The following is a 25,414-nucleotide window of genomic DNA, read 5'->3' as shown; positions in this document are numbered from 1 at the left end:
GAGATTTCTCTGGGCAAAGGGGGCGAAATCTGGGAAGGGAGGTGAGGGGTGGGGGGGGGGGGGGGGGGGGAGGAGAAATCATTCAGCTTCCAAAGAAAGAGAGGAGGCAGAATCCTGAATAATATCATTGCTGCTGTTTGCTGATACTTTTCAATGAAAGATTTGGGCTGTATACTGCCCACTGGACCACATTTAGCCAGGTGCGTTCAGAAAGTGGGGCCTTCATGAATAACCTTAGCCGGTACGGGAATTGAACCCACTCTGTTGGCATCGCACCACATCACGGACCAGCTAGCCAGACAACTGAGCTAAACTGGAGTTACTAGGTTGCGGGGATAGGCTAAAGGTGGAGGCTGCTCTTTTCAAGAGCCAGTGCAGACTCAATGGGCCAAATGGCCTTCTTCTGCACTGTATCTTCTATGATTCTCTGAAACTGAGGACAGTATTCATGTGATGTGATTTATTTCGAAGGGAGATGGAACAGTGTTTAGAGTCCTTAGTGACTAAAAGTCTTGCACAAAAATAATCCTCGTACTTAAGACATTTTTGAGTGAGGTGTTTGAATTATTCAATCATTTTGAACTAAACGACGCTCGGTGTAGAGGAGAATGGCTCGAAGATTGGGATGATCAGACTGTGGTTGAACTTGTGGTTGAAAATTGTTCAACAGTTCAATTTTACAAATGAGGTTTGTCCAGTTTATTTGTCGGATTGGACATATCCTCTGCTAAGACATCCTGTGTCAGTCAGTTAGAGGTCTGAGACTTCCGCTCACTGTCACTTCACCATCTGAATATTTTACAATCGGGAAGGTGACTGTCTAAAGTGATTATATAAATATATGGTGGAATGTTCTGGGCTGGGCTTTGCTACAATTACCATACAATTTGGGCGTCAACTATTCTGTGAATAAAATTATTGCAATGGGCGCATTTAGGCTCCATTTGTATGCCTTAAGTACAATCACCCAGTGACTGCAGGCATATATCTGAAGAAATTGCTGTATGCCTGGAAGGTGTGAAGCCCATGGGAATGCATCACAGTCTGATAATGATATCCCAGCCACCCATCGTAAGAGAATCAGAAGTATATTCACAGTGGTTAGCACTGTTGCTTCAAAGCGTCAGGGTCCCGGGTTCGATTCCGGCTTGGGCCACTGTCTGTGCGGAGTCAGTACGTTCCCCCCCCCCCCCCCCCCCCCCCCGTGTCTGCGCGGGTTTCCTCCGGGCGCTCCGGTTTCCTTCCACAAGTCCCGAAAGACGTGCTGTTAGGTAATTTGGACATTCTGAATTCTCCCTCTGTGTACCCGAACAGGCGCCAGAGTGTGGTGATTAGGGGCTTTTCACAGCAACTTGCAGTGTTAATGTAAGCCTACTTGTGACAATAATAACAATTATTTAGAACATAGAGCATACAGTACAGAAGGAGGCCATTCGGCCCATTGAGTCTGCACCAACCCACTTAAGCCCTCACTTCCACCCTAACCCAATAACCCCATCTAACCTTTTTTGATCACTAAGGGCAATTTATCATGGCCAATCCACCTAACCTGCACATCTTTGGACTGTGGGAGGAAACCGGAGCATCCGGAGGAAACCCACGCAGACACGGGGAGAACGTGCAGACTCCGCACAGACAGTGACCCAAGCCGGGAATCGAACCTGGGACCCTGGCGCTGTGAAGCCACAGTGCTATCCACTTGTGCTACCGCACTGCCCAATGTTATTATTAATAAGGTCAATATTTTCCTCAGAATTTCAGACTTGCCAGAACGTTGGAAAATAGTTACTTTTTTTATAGTCTTGCCTGGGATTATAAAATTCAAGGGAGAGAACAAATAGGTTTAATTGCAATGTATGTGTACATAGTACTGATGAGACCCCAGTGTTGTTTTATTAACATTTCATAGATCCTGGACTTTGAATCAATGGAAAATGAAACCTTGAACCCTTGTGGTAATTAACATACTGTTCCCACAGTCTGCACCCATCTAATCAAGACTTCTGTTTCTTTTCAGAGCCTCAGCTTAAAGGCATCGTAACAAAGTTGTACAGCAGGCAAGGTTACCACCTGCAGCTGCAGCCAGATGGTGTTATCGATGGGACAAAGGAAGAGGGTAGTAGTTACAGTAAGTAGCATAAATATTATTTGGTACAGAGGGTTTGCTGTTGTCAAATTTCACCTCTTTCATCGGGGTAATTCAAAGCATTTCCCATACAACAGGACTCCCAAATTTCGTAGATATAATTAAGCAAAGCTATTCTGCATCTTTATAACACCAGGTTGAAGGCCAACAGGTTTATTTGGAATCATGAGCTCATGGAGCGTAGCTTCTTCCTCAGGTGTGTCATTCTCACCTGGTGTCCCGAGTGACTTACCTGATGATGGAGCTACTCTCCGAAAGCTCATAATTCCAAATAAATCTGTTGGACTTTAACCTGGTGTTGTAAGACTTCTTACTGTGCCCATCCCAGTCCAACACCAGCATCTCCACATCATGGCATCTTTATAACTCACTGGTTAGGTCTCAACTGGAGTATTGAATCCAATTCTGGGTCCCACACTTTTGCAAGAACGTCAATGCCTTGGCATCGAGGGTGTAGAAAGAGGGATTTCAGTTAATCAAAAAGAGATTCAAAATCTGGATTTATTTTCACAGAGAAGGTTAAGGGGAGATTTAATAGAGGTGTGAAAAATGTGAGTGGTTCCTCGAAGAGAAGGTCTGGAGAAATCATTCTCAATGGTGGGAGGATCTATAACCAATGGTTATAGGTGTTTAGCCAAAAGATATAAGGTGAATGCTTTTATGTGAGTTATTGCGACCTGTTTGCTCTACCTGTAGGGGGGGTCGAAGCTGATTCCAAAACTTTCAAAAGGGAATTGGGTAACTACTTGAAAAGGACGAATTTACAGGGTTCTGGATAAATAGCTGGGGAGAGGGTCTTATTGGATTCCAGATGTGGAAACATTGAGCTGAGTCTCTTTCTGTGCGTTATAATTCTATAATAACTTAGCTGAATAGATAAGACTTCAATAATTTGTTTGCTTCAAAACCCGGTTTTTGCAGTGTTTCTATTTGACAATAAATTGTCAGCGACAGGACTGAGACAATCCAATCATAAAATAAATGGTTGCATTTTGTCTCTAGTTGATTTGTACCCAAGCATTCTGAGTAATTTCAGGCATTCTATCAGTGTAAATGTTCAGAGCTTCATCTTTAAATTATAGAACCCAAATATAACCTTCTAATCGGATGAAAAATGATCAGTCAGGAGGAAGGTTGTCATGGATTCTCGTTGTTGAAGATTTTCCTGCACCATCATTACCACATTGATCAGTCTTTCTTTTTCTTGTTTTCCAATGGTTTTCATTTTTAAATTCTACTCTGCGCCCTCCAAAGATATTCCCTGTTCTGCACGACCAGTTTTGGCAATACACACCTTTCTTTACAGTTTTTGCTTGGCTGTGTGTGCTAGGCTGCACATATATCATAGAATTTACAGTGCAGAAGGAGGCCATTCGGCCCATCGAGTCCGCACCGGCCCTGGGAAAGAGCACCCTACTTAAGGCCACACCTCCACTCTATCCCCGTAGCCGAATAACCCTACCTAACCTTTTTGAATAATAAGGGCTATTTAGCCTGGCCAATTCACCTAACCTGCACATCTTTGGACTGTGGGAGGAAACCGGAGCAGCCGGAGGAAACCCACGCAGACACGGGGAGAACGTGCAGACTCCGCACAGACAGTCACCCGAGACCGGAATTGAACTCAGGCACTCAGAGCTGTGAGGCAGCAGTGCTAACCAGTGTGCCACCGTTCCATTCCCACACCCACCCCGCGTCCCCCCCACAGATTAGTGAGAGCAGATCCCAGTAAGCAGTGTCTGCCGCTGACTGCCCAAAGTACCCTATTTCCCAAATCCCCTGCAGTGCTCCCCAGTCACACTCTGATCTATTCTGTCTATTCATTAACTTGCTCCCTCAGACGCTTTGGGCTCAACTGCCACCCACCCCCCTCCCCACCGCATCCCTCGTCCTTACCAAAGACCCTAACCACTACCCTCTGTTCTCCCTGTAAACCCGCCCCCCACTCTTGTTGAGCACTAGCCTCTGATCCCTTGCATTCTGTTCCCAAAATTGCCAGCCCGACTGTCATTCCATTTCCAAGTCCTGCCGTGTTATAATCCAAGGACACCTCCCATTATCCTCATCCCCACATCAGGATGTGACTGACCCATTAACCATCACAGACGCAGAAGATCACATCCGAATCAGTACACATCCACATCTAGCCAATCAATAAACCAATGTGTGAAGTGCACAATGTGGGAGAAACACAGCTCAGACATTTTGGCAACATTTTCTGATTAATGTTGGAGAGCAAATTGAGGGGAAAATTGCAACTCTGCTTGTGTCAGCAGTAGCTATTGCATATTTTCATCAGCTCCAATCTGTTTCATATCGACTCAAGGTGGTGCCCAGAGCTAGTGCTGTATTTATAAATTAAAGAGAAAATGTTACGCTGCGTACGCAACTTAAGATGTCACATTCATGGAAAAGTGTACTCCAGTCTGGAATCCGTTTCACCTGAACGCTGCAGCCGGGTTGTTTAGATCCAAAACAGGGCTGGCTATTCTTTGATATAAAATAATTTTAAATTCAATTCGTAATCTGTGTAAAGAAAGTGAGGAAATGTTCAGATGTCACGTGGAATTGTTCAGGCAATTAGTCGTTCATTGCAAGAGGAATCACACATTGTATACTCTGCATCCAGAAATATTATTTGTACATTCACAGTGAAATTCAGATAAAGGGGTTTCAAGCCTTGGAGATGTTGTTTTCCCTGTCTCCAAATATCAGGTCTTGATGTTTCAGTTCACAAATCAAGGTAAATGAAAACAATGATTTGAAATCTACAGCACAGAAGAAGGTGATTCAAGTCCATCGTATTCTTGTCAGCGCTCCGTTAGAGCAAACAAATCTGATCATGGCTCGCAAAATCCACCAGGCCCCTGAGCCTGCTTCTAGAAACAGGAGGTTAAGGTCCTGAAATAAATACAGAAAATGTCAGTGGGACTCCGGAACCCATGTCAGTCAGTGAGCTTTGGGGTGATGGGTGAACAGAGGCTTGGTACAAATTAGTGTGGAGGGTAACAGAGTGTTGGATAAATCTCTGGAGAATATGCGGTAACGATCCAGCCAGGAGAACACTGGACTGCTCAAGTGTGCAGGTGACAAAGGCAGTGCTGAGGCTTTTGACAGCACATGAACTGAGACAAGGAGGGAAGTGGGTAATGTTGCAGAAGTCTTCGTGATGGAGCAGATATGTGCCCGGAAGCTCAACTCCGCAGGTTAGCCAGAGTCAATGCAGCAGGAAACATAGGGTTAATATTTCAGCTCGAAAGCATTTTGCCAGTAGGGTTCTGAAGAAGGTAAGTCAACTGGAAATGTCTTATCCATCAGACTTTCACAAAATTATTTCATTCTAAAGTTAGATGCTTGAATTCAAAACATTAGCAGGTAGGTAGATACATGCATACAAATCAGGAGCCATTCAACCCCTCCAGCCAACCTGGTCCGTCATTTGATAAGGTCATAGCTGATCTAATTGTGGCCCCTAATCTCCTGTCTACCCCCTATACTATTCCTGTCGAAAACAAAACCTTCCATAAATTGGAACATCTTTGGTAAAAGTTCTGATTAACCTCGTCTGCTTTAAGAACAATGCAAGATGGTAATGTTGAGATTTTAACTTTCATTATGTTGGCAATGCAGAGTTGAAATTTTCAAAGTAATTGGGGGGAATCTGTGAAAATTATTGTTGATATTAGCAGCTGCCTTTGTATACTGACAGGCTCCCAGTAAAATGGCAGATTAATTCCAAACGTGAGAAGATCGGCCATCGATATTGTGTACCGAGTTGGAATATGTAAACTTGTTGGTGTATTTCTACGAGTATAGATATTTAGACCCAATGGAAATTTTAAAACTCTTGTCCTAATGTAGCAAGAAAGAATGAGCCTGAATTGAAGTCCATCATCATAACATAGTCAAACAGAAAATATGGTGGTAATTTGTTAACGTCTTGCCTTGAATTGGTGAACTTCATTTAATAATAATAATAATAATGTTTATTAGTTTTAAAAATGTTTAAACCAACAGTCTGTTTGAATTCTTTACAGTAGCAATTAGATGGGTGGACTGGGTTTTGTTCAAGTTTTAGGTTATAATTGTCAGTACATAACTTTTCTTCCATGATAGAGATCAACATGGGTAGAATCTAGTGCCCTCCCCCATGGTGAGTTTAGTGTTGGGGGGGTGAGAGTGGTGGGTGGAGTCTGCACCCTCCCACCTTCACCCCAACTAAGTTTGGGGTGGGAAAGCCCTTGAGTAGCAGCACGGTGGCACAGTGGCTGGTACTGCTGCCTCAGAGCTCCAGGGACCCGGGTTTGTTTCCGGCCTCGGATGACTGTCTGTGTGGGGTTTGCACTTTCTCCCGTGTCAGCGTGGGTTTCCTCCGGGTGCTCCGGTTTCCTCCCACAGTCCAACAATGTGCAGGTTAGGTGGATTGGCCATGCGAAAATTGCCCTTCGTGTCCAAAAGGTTAGGTGGGGTTACTGTGTTACGGGGATAGGGTGGCGGTGTGGGGCTTAAGTATGGTGCTCTTTCCAAGAGCCGGTGCAGACTCGATGGGGCAAATGGCCTCCTTCTGCACTGTAAATTCTATAATTCTCATCCCACCACCCACTTAAGACCCAGCAGTGAGCAGGCGGTGCACCATGCAGGAAGCATGACCGACAAACCCTGGTTTGTTTGCTAAAAGGCTCCCAGGGGATAGTCCCACTGTGCCTGATCGAGGGTCCGGGCATTTGAAAGGAAGGGGGGGGGGGGGAAAGGCAATGTGGGGACCCCGTAGGCTCTCAAGGCAACAGTTGCTTTCACAAGATTCTGCCGACATCCTTGTTGCCTTTTACTATGTCAGCATAAATTATATTGTTCGATGTCATGTGTGTGGTGACACTAAAAGTTTTATATTCTATGGTTGCAATTCCATTATTTATAAAATCTTGTTTGTCACATTTTATTTGGAAATGCAATCCTCATCTTCCTCCCAAAGCTCTGAATAGGATAGCACAATTAAGATGAGAGAATAGGTTGTTGAGATTATAATTTAGATGTCTGGACCTCATGACCCTATTTATCACCGCACAGACTGTCTCATGTCGGAGTTCCACAGGCCTATATGAGCACATCTTCAGGCATGGCTGACTGTTTCTCTCAGGTAGCCTCAGTCACAGAGATGCAGAGGCAATTCTACTCGCACAAAAATATTAAGACGTACCTTTTCTTTAACTGTGCTTTATTCAAAAAGCAGCAAATAAATAACCGCCTCGTAGCTAAAACCTGTTATTCCCAAAAATGAGAAATTGCATCTGATTCCAAATGGTCTCCCCTCGAAGCTTTGTCAATGCTGTGAGTGATGGGAGATTAGATTTTTGATGACTGACCATGAAGAAATGGCAAACCCAGTCTGTTAACGCATTAACATTTAATGTGTTCATCCCAAACTCATCTTCCCATTTTAATGAAGGTTTTAAAATGCATTAAAGTAAATGAGTTAGCACCTTCCATGAAAGAGTGTAGATTGGAATTTTAACATGGTTGGGTAAAGCATTCTTTGCAATGGAAGGAAATCCTGTGTTTTAAATTTTACATTTTTCTGCTTACGGTCCAGCTATCTGCTATTTTTAAAGCTATAATTAATGTAGCTAACCCCAATTTTTAAATTCACACTGTGGAGTGAGCTGAGGTAATGTTAGGAGTTATTATTGTCTTGGTGATATATGTTCCCAGGTCAAAGAACCCAGCTCCTTGGTTTTCTCATATTTTAATCAGATATTCAGCCACCCCCACGTACTAGCAGCGTCAGTGCAGCTCATTTCACAGTAATTGTGCACATTCCTCCTTTCACAACCAATTCACTAATCTGCAACAAATGACAAATTGCCTTTATCTTCCCACACTGGCATTTCAGTCGTTGTCAAGCTGATAGTTGCTTCTTCATTTCCGAGGCCCGTGTCGCGGCCCACTGATGTGATCTGTTTCGGTCGAGACCAAATATCAAGCTGGAATGCTGAACTGTTTCGGTCGAGACCAAATAGTATCTGAAAGGGAAGAGTGTTGAGGGTCAGGGAGTGAAGGCAGAGGAATGGTACGAGGTGTGTTCTCATTCGGAAAGCCGGCTACAGACAGGGTGGGCTGAATGTCCTCCTTCTGCACTGTAGGGATTCTATGATTCTAGTTAATAGTAAAAGGGAGGGGGCGGTTAAAAGGAGCAGTATGCCCTATTAGGGACCTAAAGGGGAATTCATACACGGAGGCATGGCTCAGGTATTAAATGACAACTTTGCATCCGTCTTTAGCAAGGAGGCAGATGCTACCCAGGACATGGCGACAGATGAGATACCTCTGTGCCTCAAAGGGTTCAGAATTGATAAGAAGAAAGCCGTTGACCTGACACTGGGACCAGATGAGATGTTTCTAAGGATATTGAAGAGAGTGAGAGTGGAAATTGCAGGGGCTCTGACCATAACCTTTCAGTTTTCACTCCACTCAGGGGAGATGCCAGAGGACTAAAGAATTGCAAATTGAAATTCCAACAACATTCAAGAAGCTCGACACCATCCAGGACAAAGCAGCCCCGCTTGATTGCTCTTCATTCCACAAACATTCAAACCCTCCACCACCACCGCACAGTGGCAGCCGTGTGTACTCACCATGGTTCATAAGAAGATAAGAACTAGGAGCAGGAGTAGGCCATCTGGCCCCTCGAGCCTGCTCCGTCATTTAATGAGATCATGGCTGATCTTTTGCGGACTCAGCTCCACTTTCCGGCCCGAACACCATAATCCCTTTATTCTTCTACAAACTATCTATCTTTACCTTAAAAACATTTAATGAAGAAGCCTCAACTGCTTCACTGGGCAAGGAATTCCATAGATTCACAACCCTTTGGGTGAAGATGTTCCTCCTAAACTCAGTCCTAAATCTACTTCCCCTTATTTTGAGGCTATGTCCCCTAGTTCTGCTTTCACCCGCCAGTGGAAACAACCTGCCCGCATCTATCCTATCTATTCCCTTCATAATTTTAAATGTTTCTATAAGATCCCCCCTCATCCTTCTAAATTCCAACGAGTACAGTCCCAGTCTACTCAACCTCTCCTCATAATCCAATCCCTTCAGTTCTGGGAATAACCTAGTGAATCTCCTCTGCACACCCTCCAGCGCCAGTACGTCCTTTCTCAAGTAAGGAGACCAAAACTGAACACAATACTCCAGGTGTGGCCTCACTAACACCTTATACAATTGCAGCATAACCTCCCTAGTCTTAAACTCCATCCCTCTAGCAATGAAGGACAAAATTCCATTTGCCTTCTTAATCACCTGTTGCACCTGTAAACCAACTTTCTGTGATTCATGCACTAACACACCCAGGTCTCTCTGCACAGCAGCATGCTTTAATATTTTATTGTTTAAATAATAATCCCGTTTGCTGTTATTCCTACCAAAATGGATAACCTCACATTTGTCAGCATCTTCTAAACCCATTTAGAAGGTCAAGAGCAGCAGATACCCAGGAACCCCGCCACCTGGAGGTTCCCCTCCAAGTCACTCATCACCCTGACTTGGAAATATATCGCCGTTCCTTCACTGTCACTGGGGCAAAATCCTGGAACTCCCTCCCTAACAGCACAGAGGGTGGAACTACATCTCCAGTACTGCAGTGGTTCAAGAAGGCAACTCCCCACCATCTTCTGAAGGGCAACTAGGGATGGGCAATAAATGCTGGCCGAACCAGCGATGCCCACATCCTGTAAAAATGAATTTATAAAAAAATATTAAGCCCTTGTTCAGAAAAGATTGTAAGAACAGACCCAGCAACTACAAACCAGTCAGTTTAACATCAGTGGTGGGGTAGCTTCTGAAAACAATTATTTTTGATATGCTTGGAATTTTTTGAAAAATATATATCAACAGAACAATAATAACAATAACAATAATAAACACCCCCCCGGCTCCCGTAACAACGCATATAACAACCCCCCCCCCCCAACCCAATAAACAACAAAATAAATTAACAATAAGCAAATTAACTTAAACATTATCCCCCTAAACCACCCCCCCCCCCTTTCCCCCCCCCCCCCCCCCTCTCCCCCGGGTTGCTGCTGAAGCTGACCTAGTTCCTTATCGTTGAGCCAGAAAGTCGAGGAAAGGCTGCCACCTCCTAAAGAACCCTTGTACCGACCACCTCAGGGCGAATTTGACCCTCTCCCGCTGAATGAATCCCGCCATGTCATTAATCCAGGTCTCCACGCTCGGAGGTCTCGCAACTTTCCACTGCAGCAAGATCCTCCGCCGGGCTACTAGGGACGCAAAGGACAAAACATCGGCCTCTTTCGCCTCCTGCACTCCCGGCTCCACCCCAACCCCAAATATCTCGAGTCCCCAGCCTGGCTTGACCCTGGATCCTACCACCCTCGACACCGTCCTCGCCACCCCCTTCCAGAACTCCTCCAGTGCCGGGCATGCCCAGAACATATGGGCATGGTTCGCTGGACTCCCCGAACACCTGACACACCTGTCTTCGCCCCCAAAGGACCTACTCATCCTAGACCCGGACATGTGGGCCCGGTGCAGCACCTTGTTTGATATGATTATTAGTCACATGGAAAATGCGGATCAATTGGGAAGAGCCAGCAAGGATTTCTAAAGGGAAAGGTTGAGGCGGGGGGTTGTTGGGTTACGGGTATCGGGTGGATACGTGGGTTTGAGTAGGGTGATCATGGCTCGGCACAACATCGAGGGCCGAAGGGCCTGTTCTGTGCTGTACTGTTCTATGTTCTATGTTCTATGAAACTAACTTGCTGAAGTTTGGAGATGACATAACAGAAAGGGTTAATGAGGGTAATGCTGTTGATGTGGTGTACATGGACTTCCATAAGGAATTCAATACAGTTCCACGCAATAGACTTGTGAGAAATGTGATATCGTATGGAATAAAAGGGACAGTTGCAACATGGATACAAAATTGGCTGAATGATCGGAAGCAGAGAGTGATGGTCAATAAATATTTTTTCAGGCTGGAGGGATGTTTAGAGCGGTGTTCCCCCCCCCTGGGGTCAGTATTGGGACCCCTATTTTCCTGACATATATTAATAAGACATATATTAATAATTTAGAATCGGTGTGCAGGGGACAATTTCAAAGTTTGTGGATGACACAAATACTGAAAGCATTGTAAATTGTGAGGAAGACAGTGGAGAACTTCAAAAGGACATGGACAAGTTAGTGGAGTGGGCAGAGAGGTGGCAGATGAAGTTTAATGTAGAGAAGTGTGAGGTGATGCATTTTGGTTGGAAGATAATGGAGAGACAATATAAAAGGAGAGTTAAATTCTTAAAGGGGTGCAGGAGAAGAGGCAGCTGGGTGTATCTGTGCACATTTCATTGAAGATGACAGGACAGGTGGAGAGAGCAGTTAATGGAGCAGATAGCAACCTGGGCTTTATTAACAGGGACACAGAGTACAAAAGCAAGGAGATTATGCTGAGTTTATACAAGACACTAGTTAGACCTCAGCTGGAATATTGTGCACAGTTCTCAGAATCACACTATAGGAAGGATGTGAAAGTATTGTAGAGAGTGCGGAAGAGGTTTACAAGAATGGTTCCAGGGATGAGAAACTTCAGTGATGAGGATAGATTGGAGAGGTTGGGACTGTTCTCCTTGGAGAGAAGAAGGTTGAGGGGAGATTTGATCGAGATTTGTTCAAAATCATGAGGGGCTGGACAGAGTAGATGGGAAGAAACGGTTCCCACTGGTAAAAGGATCAAGCGACGTACAATTATTTCCTTAAATGAGGATTCTCTCACATTTGTGATACATGTCTTGTGTTGCTCTGAGGCTGTCCCCATCTGTTCCACACAGGAACTGTACCATCATGTTCTGGAGGGTGACTGCACGATCAATGTTTCCCTCGCATTGCTGGAACATGTTTAATTGACTCCCTTCAAAATATTTTCAATATTCACGACTTTGCCATTTACAAAGTTTTGCAGCAAATAACTCCCAGGAATGATTGGACATTATGGCCTGGATTCTCCAACCCGGTACCGGGGGCCACGCCCCGACGCCGGCTTCCGCATTCTCCGACGCCGATTTTTGGGTGGCCGCAGGATCGCCACCACGCTGGTCAGGGGCCATTGACAGTGACCCCCCGGCGATTCTCCTGGCCCCGATGGGCCGAGTGGCCGACGAGTTTGGCCATGTCCCACGGGCGTGGATTACTCACTTCCCACACGGCGGGACCTAGAAGGTGAGTGTGCGGGGCCCGTCCTGGAGGTGGGGTATCTGACCTTGGGGGGGGGGTCCACGGTGGCCTGGCCCGCAATCGGGGTCTACCAATCGGCGGGCGGGCTGATTCTGTGGGGGCCTTCTTTACTCCGCACCGGGCCCCTGTAGGGCTCTGCCATATTGCCCGGGGGCCGGCGCGAAGAAAGGAACCCCCTCGCATTCGCGGAAATATGTCGGCCGTTCTGCGCATGCACGGACCCGCGAGGGCTGACCCGCGCCGGTTGGAGCTGCGGGGACCACTCCGGCGCCGACCTAGCCCCCTAGAAGGTGGAGAATTCCTCACTTTCGGGGACCGTTGATGCCGGAGTCATTCGTGCCGGTTTTCACGCTGGCGTGGGGACATAGCCCCATTATTAGAGAATCCCTCCCTATGTATGTAGCTATTTGCAAGTAGAAAAGACCAGAAAAAAATCAAATGGGTTTCGTATATGGTGACTAGAATGTGAACGCAAGGTAGTGATGTTGAATTTGGTTAAAGATTGAACATGGATGTATACAGTACCCTGCACATCTTTGACATGATCAAGATCCAGCATGCAGTAAAGTGTTGACCTCAAAATGTCATGGCCTGGATTGAGGCTCCAATGACAATCTCTGAGTGAAAGGTGAGTGAGGCGGAAATTTGGTTTGACCACAGTTGTAGAAAGTGGAGTGCTGGGTGTCGCTCCACCAGTAACTCACCCCCTGACTCCGGACAATCACGGTAGCTCAGTAGTTAGCACTGTTGCTTCACAGCGCCAGGGACCCGAGTTCGAATACCGGCTCGGGTCACTGTCTGTGCGGAGTCTGCACGTTCTCCCCGTGTCTGCGTGGGTTTCCTCCGGGTGCCCTGGTTTCCTCCCACAAGTCCCGAAAGACGTGCAGTTTAGGTGGATTGGACATTTTGAATTCTCCCTCTGTGTACCCGAACAGGTGCCGGAGTGTGGCGACCAGGGGCTTTTCACAGTACCTTCATTGCAGTGCTAATGTAAGCCTACTTGTGACAATAAAGATTATTATTATTGAGGTCAGGAGCTGAGTGACGCTGGCCGAACCCAAACTGAGCATGCATGAGCATGTTATTGCTGAGTAAATGCCGCTTGATCATTGACAAGGCACAAGTCAGGGAGTGTAATGGAATACTCTCCACTTGCCTGGATGAGTGCAGCTCCAACAACACTCAAGAAGCTCAACACCATCCAGGACAAAGCAGCCCGCTTGATTGGCTCTCCAGCCACAAACATTCAGTCTGTCCACCACTGACCACACTGTGGCAGCCGTATGTACCATCTATAAGATACACTGCAGGAACTCACCGAGGCTCCTTAGACAACACAGTCCAAACCTGCAACTTCTGCCACCCAGAAGGACACAGGTAAAGGTAAAGTTGCCATAGTCCCAGATGACCATAGGCTGCTTTTCCCTTTGAGGGGGACTGGTGGTGATTTAACCTGAGGATCACCACACCTCAGGTGAGGGGCAAGGTGGGACTTTCATGCACAGGGGTACCAGGTGCATCGAAACACCACCACCTGCAAGTTCTCCTCCAAGTCACTCACCATCTTGACTTGCAAATATATTGCTGTTCACTGTCACTGGGTCAAAATCCTGAAGTTCCCTCCCTAACAGCACTGTTGGTGTACCTACACCACATGGGCAGCAGCAGTTCACCAAGGCGGCTCACCACCACCTTCTCGGTGGGAGGCAATTAATTATGATTGAGCCAACAAAGCCCATACCCTACGGAAAGATTACAAAATACGCTGTTCTACTCTCAACCTACTCCTCCTCTACCTCCATTTACCGTTAACATTGAAAAGCATTTAAAGCTCTTAAGAGGCACAATCAAACATGAATGCCAAGCTAAAGATGGCATTCTCCTGTGAGTGATCCCTCCATGAACATTTTGGAGTGGCCATTCTTCATTCTTCGAAAATTCAGCTGGACCAGCCAACGAAATACCGCAGCTTCTGCAGTAGATCAGAGACTGAGTATGCTGGAGCGAGTGACTACTTCTGATTCTCGAAGCCTCTCTACCACCTGTATGGCTTAAGTCAGGAGTGTGATGGAACATCTGCTTATTTGGATGAGTGTAGCTGCTAAGTCACACGGGGAGTTTGATTCTTTGCTGTGATAGGAAACTGAGGATTTCATAGAAAAACGTTCTTTTTTTTTTAAATTTAGATTACCCAATTATTTTTTCCAATTAAGGGGCAATTTAGCGTGGCCAATCTACCTACCCTGCACATCTTTGGGTTGTGGGGGTGAAACCCACGCAGACACGGGGAGAATGTGCAAACTCCACACGGACAGTGACCCAGAGCCGGGATCGAACCTGGGACCTCAGCGCCGTGAGGCAGTTGTGCTAACCACTAGGCCACCGTGCTGCCCTATAGAAAAACGTTCTTGACAAAAATGGTTGAAAACCATATTTTAATTAGTTTTTTTGGAGAGTGAGGTTCTGAGTCAACGGATTGCATCTTACATCCCAGTAATTTACGATTAGACTTTACAGTGATGCTATCGACTGTTTTTCAAGATTCATTAGTTGTGTGGATTGCAATATCTTCAATATATTGGCACTGAACTATTCGAGCTTTATGATGTAATACTAAAGCAAGCCAAATGGCTGATAATTTTGTTGATGTTCTTGAGAAGATACATTTTGAGGTGATGCTCGTATATTCTCAGCTGGATTGAGACAGTACATTACAGATGAGTGATCAACATTGTTTGTGTGCAATAATGGAGAACACTGTACTGATAGAAAGGAATCAAATTATATGTTGGAAGGGTAAGTTGGAGGGATGAGAGGAGTCTGTGTGGAGCATATATACTGGCGTAGACTGTTTTTGCAGAATGGGAAGTGTCTGTGCTGTGTGCTCATTGGAACTCACTTTTAGAAAGCATCTTTTTCAAACTTCAATGCTTTAATCGAGTTAAATATGGCATCCTGTGAACGAACGGCGATATATTTCCAAGTCAGGGTGGTGAGTGACTTGGAGGGGTACTTGCAGATGGTAATGTCCTCTTGAGTCTGCTGCCCTTGTTCTTCTAGGTGTTAAAGATCATTGGTTTAGGGCAGCATGGTGGCGCAGTGGTTAGCATTGCTGCCTCACGGTGCCGAGGTCCCAGGTTCGATTCTGGATCACTGTCCGTGTGGAGTTTGCACATTCTCCCCATGTTTGCATGGGTTTCGCCCCCACCACCCAAAGATGTGCAGGGTAGGTGGATTGGCCACGCTAAATTGCCCCTTAATTGGAAAAAATGATTTGGGTACTCTAAATATATTTTAAAAAAAAGAACCTGCTCATTTGGATTCTGGTCAGGTACGCTCTATGCACCACTTTGAGCTGTATTAGGCTGAGCCTTGCGCAGGAGGAGGTGGAGTTCATCCTGCTCAGTGCTTCGCTCCAGAGTCCCCATCCCACCTCTGTCCCCAGTTCGTCCTCCCATTTTTGTCTGGTCTCGTCCAGTGGTGTCTGGGCTCTGTCCAGTAGCTGTCCGTATATTTTCCCACATAGCCCCCACTTCTCGCTGCTTGTGCCTATCAGGTCCCAGTATCAAGAATTTGACAGAAGGAGACAGAACAAGAATTGAAGGAGAGGTGGAGGTCGGTGTTCTTACCAGGAGCTTGGAGGCTGGGCCAGCCCCAGTAGATCAAACCTATTGAGGCTGTATATGAATGAGGAAGGGTGAAGAGGCCAAGAATAGAGAAACTCTGAGGGAAAAACTCCAAGGTTTACAGTCCCCACTCAGGAAGTGAAACCATTCTCTAGATTATGAGCAGAAAGATAAGAGTAGAAGTCCCACTGAGGAGAGACATTGGAGGACATTTGATTGTTCTGTTGAAAACCAGATTGGAGGGATTAAAACCGGGAATGGTGGGAGAGATACACAATAATGGAAGACACCAACTACCTTCTCAAAAGCAACTCGGGATGTGCAACAAGTATTGTCCTTGTCAAATGTGCATCAATCTCATGAACGAATAAAATAACCCTTGGATTGGAAAGAAAGATTGAAATGAGCCACAGTTAGTCAGGAGAGAGGCGATGGAAGAGGAAGGTTAAGATGGTTGCTGTTTTGAAATGGCGAGGGTCAATGCCTGAGAATCAATGACAATGTCACCTGGCAGCGAGCCAAGAAGGAAGCTGGACAGAGAGGAGCTTATTGGGAATGAGAGTTACCAAAGCAAATGGAAGGTCTTATGAACAAAATGGGCTTTGAGTAGGTGAGAACATATAACATATCATGCAGAAGGAGGCCATTCGGCCCATCGAGTCTGCACCGACCTACCTAAGCCCTCACTTCCACCCTATCCCCATAACCCCTCCTAATCTTTTTGGTTAAGGGAAATTTATCATGGCCAATCCAACTAACCTGCACGTCTTTGGTCTGTGGGAGGAAACCGGAGCACCCGGAGGAAACCCACGCAGACACAGGGAGAACATGCAGACTCCGCACAGACAGTGCGGACTACACCAGAAAATGAAAGCAGTTATTCGTAGTTCACAGTGATGCAGAGCTTATATGTTGGTGAGATGATGTTGGTATGAGTTGATGCAATAATGTCAAAGTTGATGCAATAATATCTAAGTTATCATAACAGTTCCATGATGGATTGAGTACAGTGACATTGCAATCCTTAATAAAATTAATCAACACAGAGTCACTGGACCATGTCCTTGAATTTTCACCAGCATTATTCTTAATCAGTCTGCGGTAACTTCAAAGTTACCGTCATTTCTCATCGTCACATGGAAAGACCTAAAAATATCAAAGTCTTAACCACAGTTCGACATACAATTCATCTGTCGTGATGAGTTCTCTCTCTCAATTTTAAACCTGAAAGAATATTTTCCAAGTTTCTCTAAATTGTTTTTGAAGTGTTTATATGTAGATTTTAGATGTTTGTGTTTAATGTGGGACAACCTTAATTAGTTTTTTTAACGGTTTCCTCTTTCTTAGCTTGGCTTTTGTCTTGATACAAAAATCTGCATCTCAGACATCAGACACTCCATTACACGCTCACAACTGAACTCTTCAATAAACAGAATATATATTTACAAGTCTTGACGTGCACCATTTGTTATAAACATACACATTTTATCTGAAGTGTGAAATTATATGGTTTGAATCAGTTTCATTTCTGCAGTTGACCTTGATCAGAAAAAACACTTAAGTATGTGTATTGAAGTGACAACTTAACTGCACAGTTTGTTTTAAGATATGCCGATTGAAAGTTCCACTTCTGTCGAAGATGTCCTTGATGCTACCTAGTTGTCTTCACAATATAGTGGCAGAAAATGCTTCAGTTAAGTCAGTGAAGGCAAAGAAGTACAGTTGTAAATCATAGAATTCACAGTGCAGAGGGAGGCCATTCAGCCCATCGAGTCTGCACCGGCCCCTGGAAAGAGCACCCCACATAAGCCCACACCTCCGCCCCATCCCCGTAACCCAGTAACCCCACCTGACCTTTTTGGACACTAAAGGCAATTTATCATGGGCAATCCACCTACCCCACACATCTTTGGACTGTGGGAGGAAACCCACGCAGACACGGGGAGAACGTGCAGACTCCACACAGACAGTGCAGAGTCTGCAACCACGTCGACAGCAACTTCCAGTTTTCAACATTGCGAAGCTCCCAAGGGAATTTCCTGAGAACCAACTGACAACTGAGTACAATAAAAAACAACTCAGGAAGGGGGGTGACCAAAAGTATTGTTTGAACGATTGGCTTTACAGGTCGGTCTTTGAAGGTGGGTAGACAGGTATCAATGAGAAAGTGGAGTAGGTCTGAGAGTAAAGAAAGCAGTGACATAAACTAGGAACAGGACTCGGCCCCTCGGTCACATTCAATCAAATCAACCGTGGTTTTATTGAATGGCAGAGGAGGCTCGAAGGGCCATTACACTTGCTCCTTGTTTTTATTATGGTTGACCTGTAACTCTACATTTACCTGCCTTTTCCCCCTATCCTTTGATAACCTTGACCTCCGAGCACCCACCACATTTGGCAAAGGAAGCTTGTGATTTCGGCTTTTTGTACGGGAAAGAATGTTTCTGGCAGTACCACTGAACAACATAACTCTAAATTTACGATTCTGTCCTCTGCTTTCCATTTCTCTTCAGCAGAGGACAGTCTCGCCGGAGCTACTCTCTGAGTTCTGACCCAAGGGAGCTCTGCCAAAAGCGGGGTGGAAGCAGAATCAACAGAACATCGGATAAATACTTGAAGTGGAGAAATCTGCCGGGGCTCTGGGGAAAGAACAGTGGGGCTAATTCCATCGTTCTTTCAAAGAACTGTCACAGGCAGGCTGGGCCAATGGCCTCCTTCTGTGCTGTATGTCTGGCAGTTGAATTGCAAAACCTGCCGTACATCTGCTTCCTCTCCTGTTTTCTTTTCCTTAGACTTGTTCTCCTTCCATCACCCCCCCCCCCCCCCCCCCCCCACCCCTTTTCACTTCCAATTTCTGAATTCTGATCATAAACGCCAATGAGCCAAAGAAAATGGCTCAGATCTTTCAAATGGAATTAGGAATGAATGTTCCGGCTTTTGCTGCTGTTGCGTGTCGGGACTCAGAGGAAGGCCTGACATGTACAGTACTTATGTGCAAAATCTAAACTTTGGATGGGCAGAGATACGCTGCCTGGAACACTCCATGGATGCCATGGACTCTAACCCCACCATTGTATACTTGGGCTAGATTTACCCAGAGATTTACTCAACATCTGACAGCTGTTTCCGGATCCATGTCGAAGATGTTTGTTTTGGACGAGCTGTTTTTCTGTTGTAGTTCTTCCTTGGTTAGAACACATTGATGTGCAGTCCATTCACCATGGATATGGAGTACAGGGTGCCACCTACATAAAACATTGGAGGACAATGAACCAGCTCTGCTGAACAGTTGCAATTATGACTGGTGAGGGATTTCAGCCTTCGTTATGTTCTGGTTGTGGCTTCCTTTGTGAGGAATCTGGAAGAGTCAAACCTTGGGGCCCATTATGGGCAATTCTCCAGATCCTTGTTTTATGTAGTGGGTCCATAATCCTCCTGAAGAAACAGGAGCAGGAGGAGGTCCTGCTCCACCATTCCATGAGACCATATCTTGGCTTCAACTCCATTTTCCTGCCTGTTTCCCATCACCCTCGGTCCACCCATTAGTTGAAGAGTTAAACAAAGTAAAGCAAGCTCTGAAATCTTAATATGAGACTGACATTTTGACAAGGAATGGGATGTCTGAACTCAAACTATTTCTCCTAGATCAGCCTTAAGGAACACTTGATTCAGTTAGAATGGGATGTCTTCCACTGAACACTAATCCTCACTTCAGTGGGAGACTCAGTGCAATGAGAGGGCATCAAAAATCTCCCCATAGCTTTATAGACGTCTTAAAGATGCATTTACAACAAAAGTTTAGCTTTCAGGGCAAATACATTTCTGTTTTGCTGCAAAATCAAACTGAATATGCTGTAAATCTGGAATGGAGACCTGATTGAATCTGAAATGCAAGATTCCCTTCTTCAGATATCCTCGGGTCAGGTTGGACCAGATCCTGATTTTAGATGTTTTTTTCATAATGCCTGAAACTCCTTCGCTCTGATGTCGATCCCTCAGGCACAATTACTAACTCGAGTTACAGCCGTGCTGCTATCAATACCGCGTTCCGGAAACATTCTGTACCAATTGTATTACGAGAAAGATTTGTCTTATGAAAATGATGTTGATTATCAAGGAATCCAAATTTGCAATGCCGTCTGGTATTTCAGATCTTCAACAAACTGCGTGTGTCGTGGGGACTGGCAGCTACCCATGGAACAAAATTAATTTGCTCCTATTGCCCGGAGAGACATTTAATGCCAATGGATTATTGATATCCTCAATAAACTGTATTGAGTAAGGTTGGATTAAATTTGAGAAAACTGCATTTATGCTAAATAAAGTGCTTTTAACTAATTCAATTGTCAAAGTGTTCCAACAAAATTAATGGGATTGGAACTTGCCATCATTCCCACTAATAAAGACGTTTGAAACAGTGAAATCTACTTGCTTGAGTAGTCTATGTAATTAACTGGATGCCTTTCATAAACAGCCGTAAGCTCGTTTTGAGCAAGAATGTTTTGTGGTTTCTGTCACTAATTTAGACTGAGGCACAGTGGGGAATGATTTCAGCTCTAATCTGGGTCTTGCGTTCTGTTTCTGAAAAAGCAAAGAAACTTTCAGGATCTGAAACTGATCACTTGAGCGCTGGTGCGATCAAAAAGGCATTTCTTTACCATGGGTTCACTATGACCCATCAAATACCCGGCAGAGTGGAGATGTTGCTTAGCTGCCCTGTCAGTCACACCTGGAGATGGTAGTGCTGTTAGTGCCTGGCATTGACTGAATACACATCATTTCATAGAATCACAGTGAATTTACAGTGAAGAAGGAGGCCGTTTGGCCCATCAAGTCTGCACCGGCCCTTGGAAAGGGCACCCTAATTAAGCCCACACCTCCACCCTATCCCCATAACCCAATAACCGCACCTATCATTTTTTTTGGACACTAAGGGTAATTTATCATGGCCAATGCACCCAACCTGCACATCTTTGGACTGTGGGAGGAAACCGGAGCACCCGGAGGAAAACAACGCACACACGGGGAGAACGTGCAGACTCCACACAGACAGTGACCCAAGCCGGGAATCGAACCTGGGATCCTGGAGCTGTGAAGCAGTACTGCTAACCACTGTGCTACCTTGCCGCCCATTTAAACGTAAGATCATAAGAAATAGATGCAGGAGTAGGCTGTGGGGCCCCTCACCTCCTCCGCCATTCAATTAGATCAGGGGTGATCTGATTGTGTGCTCAAAGACACATTCCTGCCTGTCCACCCATCATCCTTGACATCCTTGTTGAGCAGAAATCTGTCCCTAAGCACATAAGGTATATTTTTCATACCTGTCCGTAACTATCCTCCACTCACCGGATCACTCAGCCTGCTTCTCTTGCGAGAAGTTACTGTAGTTTCAGTCACGTGTGCAGTTTGCTGCAGGTGGCAGAGCCTTTGATCTTTATTACATCCCTGCTCCGATACTCACTCCATCCCTGACAACTGTGCGACTCCTCGGGAGTGCCAATAGGCCCTCTGGATAGAACCTTGGGCAGTGAGTGAGAAGCTTACTGAGTGAGGGAACCTAATTGGGCTTGAGGTGAAAGTCAGGATGTACTTTATGTTCCCGCGACTTTAAATGTGGGTTGAGTTTCCCGACGGACAATGTTGAGGAAACCCATTTGCATTTATTAACATGTCACGTCCGCTCATTACAATCAAGCTCTGCTCTAAACTACCACTCCCACCCATGAGAAATTAGAATGTTCATGCTCAGTACTGCACACAAGTGTCGTGCCCCTGGCGAGGTTGACCTTTTCCATGATTATTGGTGAGTTGCTGCTGCATTGTCCTCTTTGGGAGAATGTTTGCAATGGTAGCCTATGCTTGGGATTGGCTGTTGGCAGTGCAAGCTGCGTGGAGAGGGAGGGAGGGTTAGCAGGGTTGCAGTCTGGCATGCATGGGGTGGGAGTGGGGATGGGAGGAGCAGATTATCTGCTGGGGGGGGCGACCGTGGTTGAGGCGGCAAGTGTTGGGCCCCATGAGGTGGCTGGGTAAGACATCACTGTGGAGGTGTAATGGGTGTGTGAGGGGCGCAGCGGGAGACGTGAGGAGGCAGACTTACCCTGGCTGCACGAAGAAGGTAATTTAACTCCTTACCGTCCGCTTGTGGAGCGAACTGGCCACAGCCTCCCAGGCGGAGATGGTGAACATGCTCGCTGGACGCCTGGCCGATGGCGGGTAGAGGATGTCGGACCCCCTGCTCGAACCCATTTAGACGTTTGGTGAGGGCTCTCTCCATGAAAGGTGGTGCTGTCCTCCTGCCATCACCCCGACTGGACTTGGAACACGTGCTGGGGAGGACGGATTAAAGGGAGCGTCCCACTGATTGCAGAGACTGAGTTTTCCCGGGATGAGAAAATCGGAGACAAGTTGCCAGAAGTGTGGCGTGATTCACGTGGAAACAAAATTGTGAACGAGGCTGAATATACATCGAATTTCACCTGGTTTACTCGCCGAAACTGACACTTTGAAAAACTATGGGACCATTCCACCCGTTAACGCTGTTTCTATCTCCATAGATGCTGCCAATCCGCTGAGTACTTCCAGCAGTTTCTGTTTTGGTTTCCAGCATGAGCCTCCACTTTCGGACTATGTTGTTGTGGGAATCCAAATCAGTTATTTATTTATCCAGTAACTGAGCCAATAATGTTTTGTCACTATAGAGCTCAAATACCTTTTACATTATTGCATAGATTGCGGAATTATCAGGAATCTATAAAAGTGCTTTGGGAATTGGAATTTGCGCTCGGTCCAAAACCACAAATCAATGGAGTTGGCCGTAAGTACCAATATCACATTACCTAGATTGTACAAGTCCTTCCTGTTTATCTCCTTTGTTCACCTGAGGAAGAAGCTGCGCTCCGAAAGCTCGTGTTTGAATCAAACCTGTTGGATTTAACCTGGTGTTGTAAGACTTCTTACTGTGCTCACCCCAGTCCAACGCCGGCATCTCCACATCATCTCCTTTGTTGCCATTTCTTTTATTTTACTTTCATTATTTTGGTCCATGGACCCATAATCGGGATGTGCCTTTATTCAGAAGAATCAAAGTGAAACAGCCTGCTTGCCTGTCCCCAGCAACAAAAACAGAAAATACTGGACAATCTCAGCAGGTCTCTCAGTATCTGTGGAGAGAAAAGAGAGCTAACGTTTCGAGTCCGGATGACTTTTTGTCAAGGCTGTGGTCCCAGGTTTTGTATTTTGGAACGGAGAAGCCAGACTCTACGGCACCGAGTGAATCTTCGGAATCAGGTTTGGCTGGAGTTGTTTTGAGTGGTTGACTGAAACCCAGTGGGTTGGCCAGGGACAGCGATCTGCCTGACAATGGTCAGTGATTGGTTCCTGCGTGATGCTTTCTGAGAGAACTTAGCAGAAATGTTTAGATCTTAGAAATGAAGGGAACACTCTCTCTTTCTCTGTCTCCTGCTTGCTGAATGAAAGAACTACTCTATTGTTCTGAAAGTAGTGAATGCTGGCGTAACCTTTGCTGTGAACCTGAATTGATGCTGAGTCGGCACAGAAGTAGACAACCTTGCCAGAGAAGACCACCTCAAGCCTAGAAGGAAGAAGTATCAAAACGAAAGCCCGAACGTCAGGAAGACATTGACTCAAAGCCATCCCAGTGCATCAAAGATCCTTATCTTATTTTTATTTATATTTTCTTTCCCTTTCCGTCACCGTTTCCCCTCTGTTGGGTTGGGAAAGGGGTAGTGGTTAGTCAGTTACATTTTCTGTCTGTTTCTTTATAATACTGTACATGATAAAAGGTTGTACAGTTACAAACCTGGTGACTGTTGTTTATTGGGCTCAATGAAGGACCTTGAGTATTTTAAATAAAATCTAATTTCATCTGTGTTGCCACCCTGGGTCAAGTGGAGCTGGGTCAAGTGGAGCACCAGCCCAGTTGGTCATGCCAATATCTCCACAATATCTCCTCAGAAGAACAAAAATCTATTTACTAAATAAAGGCCTTTGAAAAGCAAAGCTGCAGCTCCATCCTGAACTTCTCCCTCTTCTTTGAAGAATTTCAGGTTGGCTCAGTAACCTATTTAATTCTGGCGTTGCACTCGTATCAGAACAGTACCCTGAAACTTGTAGATTGTTGTTAAAACCTAACATGATCACCAATGTCCTTGAAGAAAGGAAATCTGCCACCCTTACTCGGTCTGACCTACATATGCTTTTAGTGCCATTCTTTGCCCTCATGTAACTAGGGATGGGGGGAAAAATGATACCTTACCACTGCTGCCCAGATAATTTTAAAAATTAATGTCCTTCACTCTTTTTTGTTGATTGAAGATAGGGATTCATTCTGAACACATTAATGGAGTAATGTCCTGATTTTTAGTTATGAGTGGGTAGCCTATTGATCACAGTGCTGGATGACAGACCAAGGAGTTGAGAATTCAAATCCCACCAGGATGAATTCTGAATCTGAACTCCATGAATCAGATTTGCTACAAGGGCAGGTCAGAGACGAGGAACCCTTCTGACTCCATAAAGCCTGTCCACCATCTACAAGGCAAAGATCTGCAGTGTGATGGAATACTCCCCACTTGCCTGTATGTGTGCACCTCCAGCAAAACTTAAGAAGTTCAACACCATCCAGGACAAAACAGCCCACTTAATTGGTACCCCTTCCACAAACATGTTCTCTCTCCACCACAAACGCACAGCAGCAGCACATTGCAAAACCCAGAACCTCCACCATCCCAAAGGACAAGGGCAACAGATACCTGGGAACCCACCACCTGGATGTTCCCCTCCAAGTCACTCACCACCCGGACTTGGAAATATATCATTGTTCCTTCACTGCCTTTGGGGCAAAATCCTGGACCTCCTTCCCTAACAGCACTGTGGGTGTACGTACCCCACACAGAGTGCAGCAGTTCAAAAAGGCAGCTCACGCACTTTCTCAAGGTCATGTAGGAATGGGCAATAAATGCTGGCAACGCCCTCATCCCATAAATGAATAAAATAAATACCGGACAACTCAAAATGATGACTATATTTTCAGAATACACCTTGTTTGGATTAAAGTGTCTTGGAAGTCTGATGAATCAGACCTGCAGTGAAGTCTTTTGTGCTCATCTTAGCCAAATTCAACAGAAAAGTTAAAGGTCAGGTGAATTTCATAATACACATTGCAACTTCTAATCCCTGGCCCATAACAAAATGTACAGGCACTGTGGCCCTAATGGCCTCCTCCTCTCCTCAGTTCCTCCCTGATCCTATTGACAAGTAAAATTCAGACTCTCCAGACAGTTATTCATAGATTCATAGAATTATTGACTGTTGTTTTACTTGATGATTGGTAATAATCTGCCTCCTCAGCCATCTACAGATTCATGGAAGACAA

General features: G+C 45.4%; 1 protein-coding gene across 6 annotated transcripts in view; it reads left to right on the top strand.

The window, feature by feature from the left end:
- Positions 1–25,414, top strand: part of fgf13a (fibroblast growth factor 13a) — a 672,043-nt gene that overhangs the window by 448,998 nt on the left and 197,631 nt on the right. For all 6 annotated transcript variants that reach the window (XM_038774368.1, XM_038774370.1, XM_038774369.1 and 3 more), the window contains one exon: positions 2,018–2,128. In XM_038774368.1, the coding sequence (XP_038630296.1) occupies positions 2,018–2,128 (111 nt within the window). The remainder of the gene's footprint in view (positions 1–2,017; positions 2,129–25,414) is intronic.

This window comes from Scyliorhinus canicula, chromosome 17, assembly GCF_902713615.1.
Source record: "Scyliorhinus canicula chromosome 17, sScyCan1.1, whole genome shotgun sequence".
NCBI classification, from domain to species: Eukaryota; Metazoa; Chordata; class Chondrichthyes; order Carcharhiniformes; family Scyliorhinidae; genus Scyliorhinus; species Scyliorhinus canicula.
The sequence above is the reverse complement of the archived record's forward strand: the minus strand, read 5'-3'. Positions and strand labels throughout refer to the sequence as shown.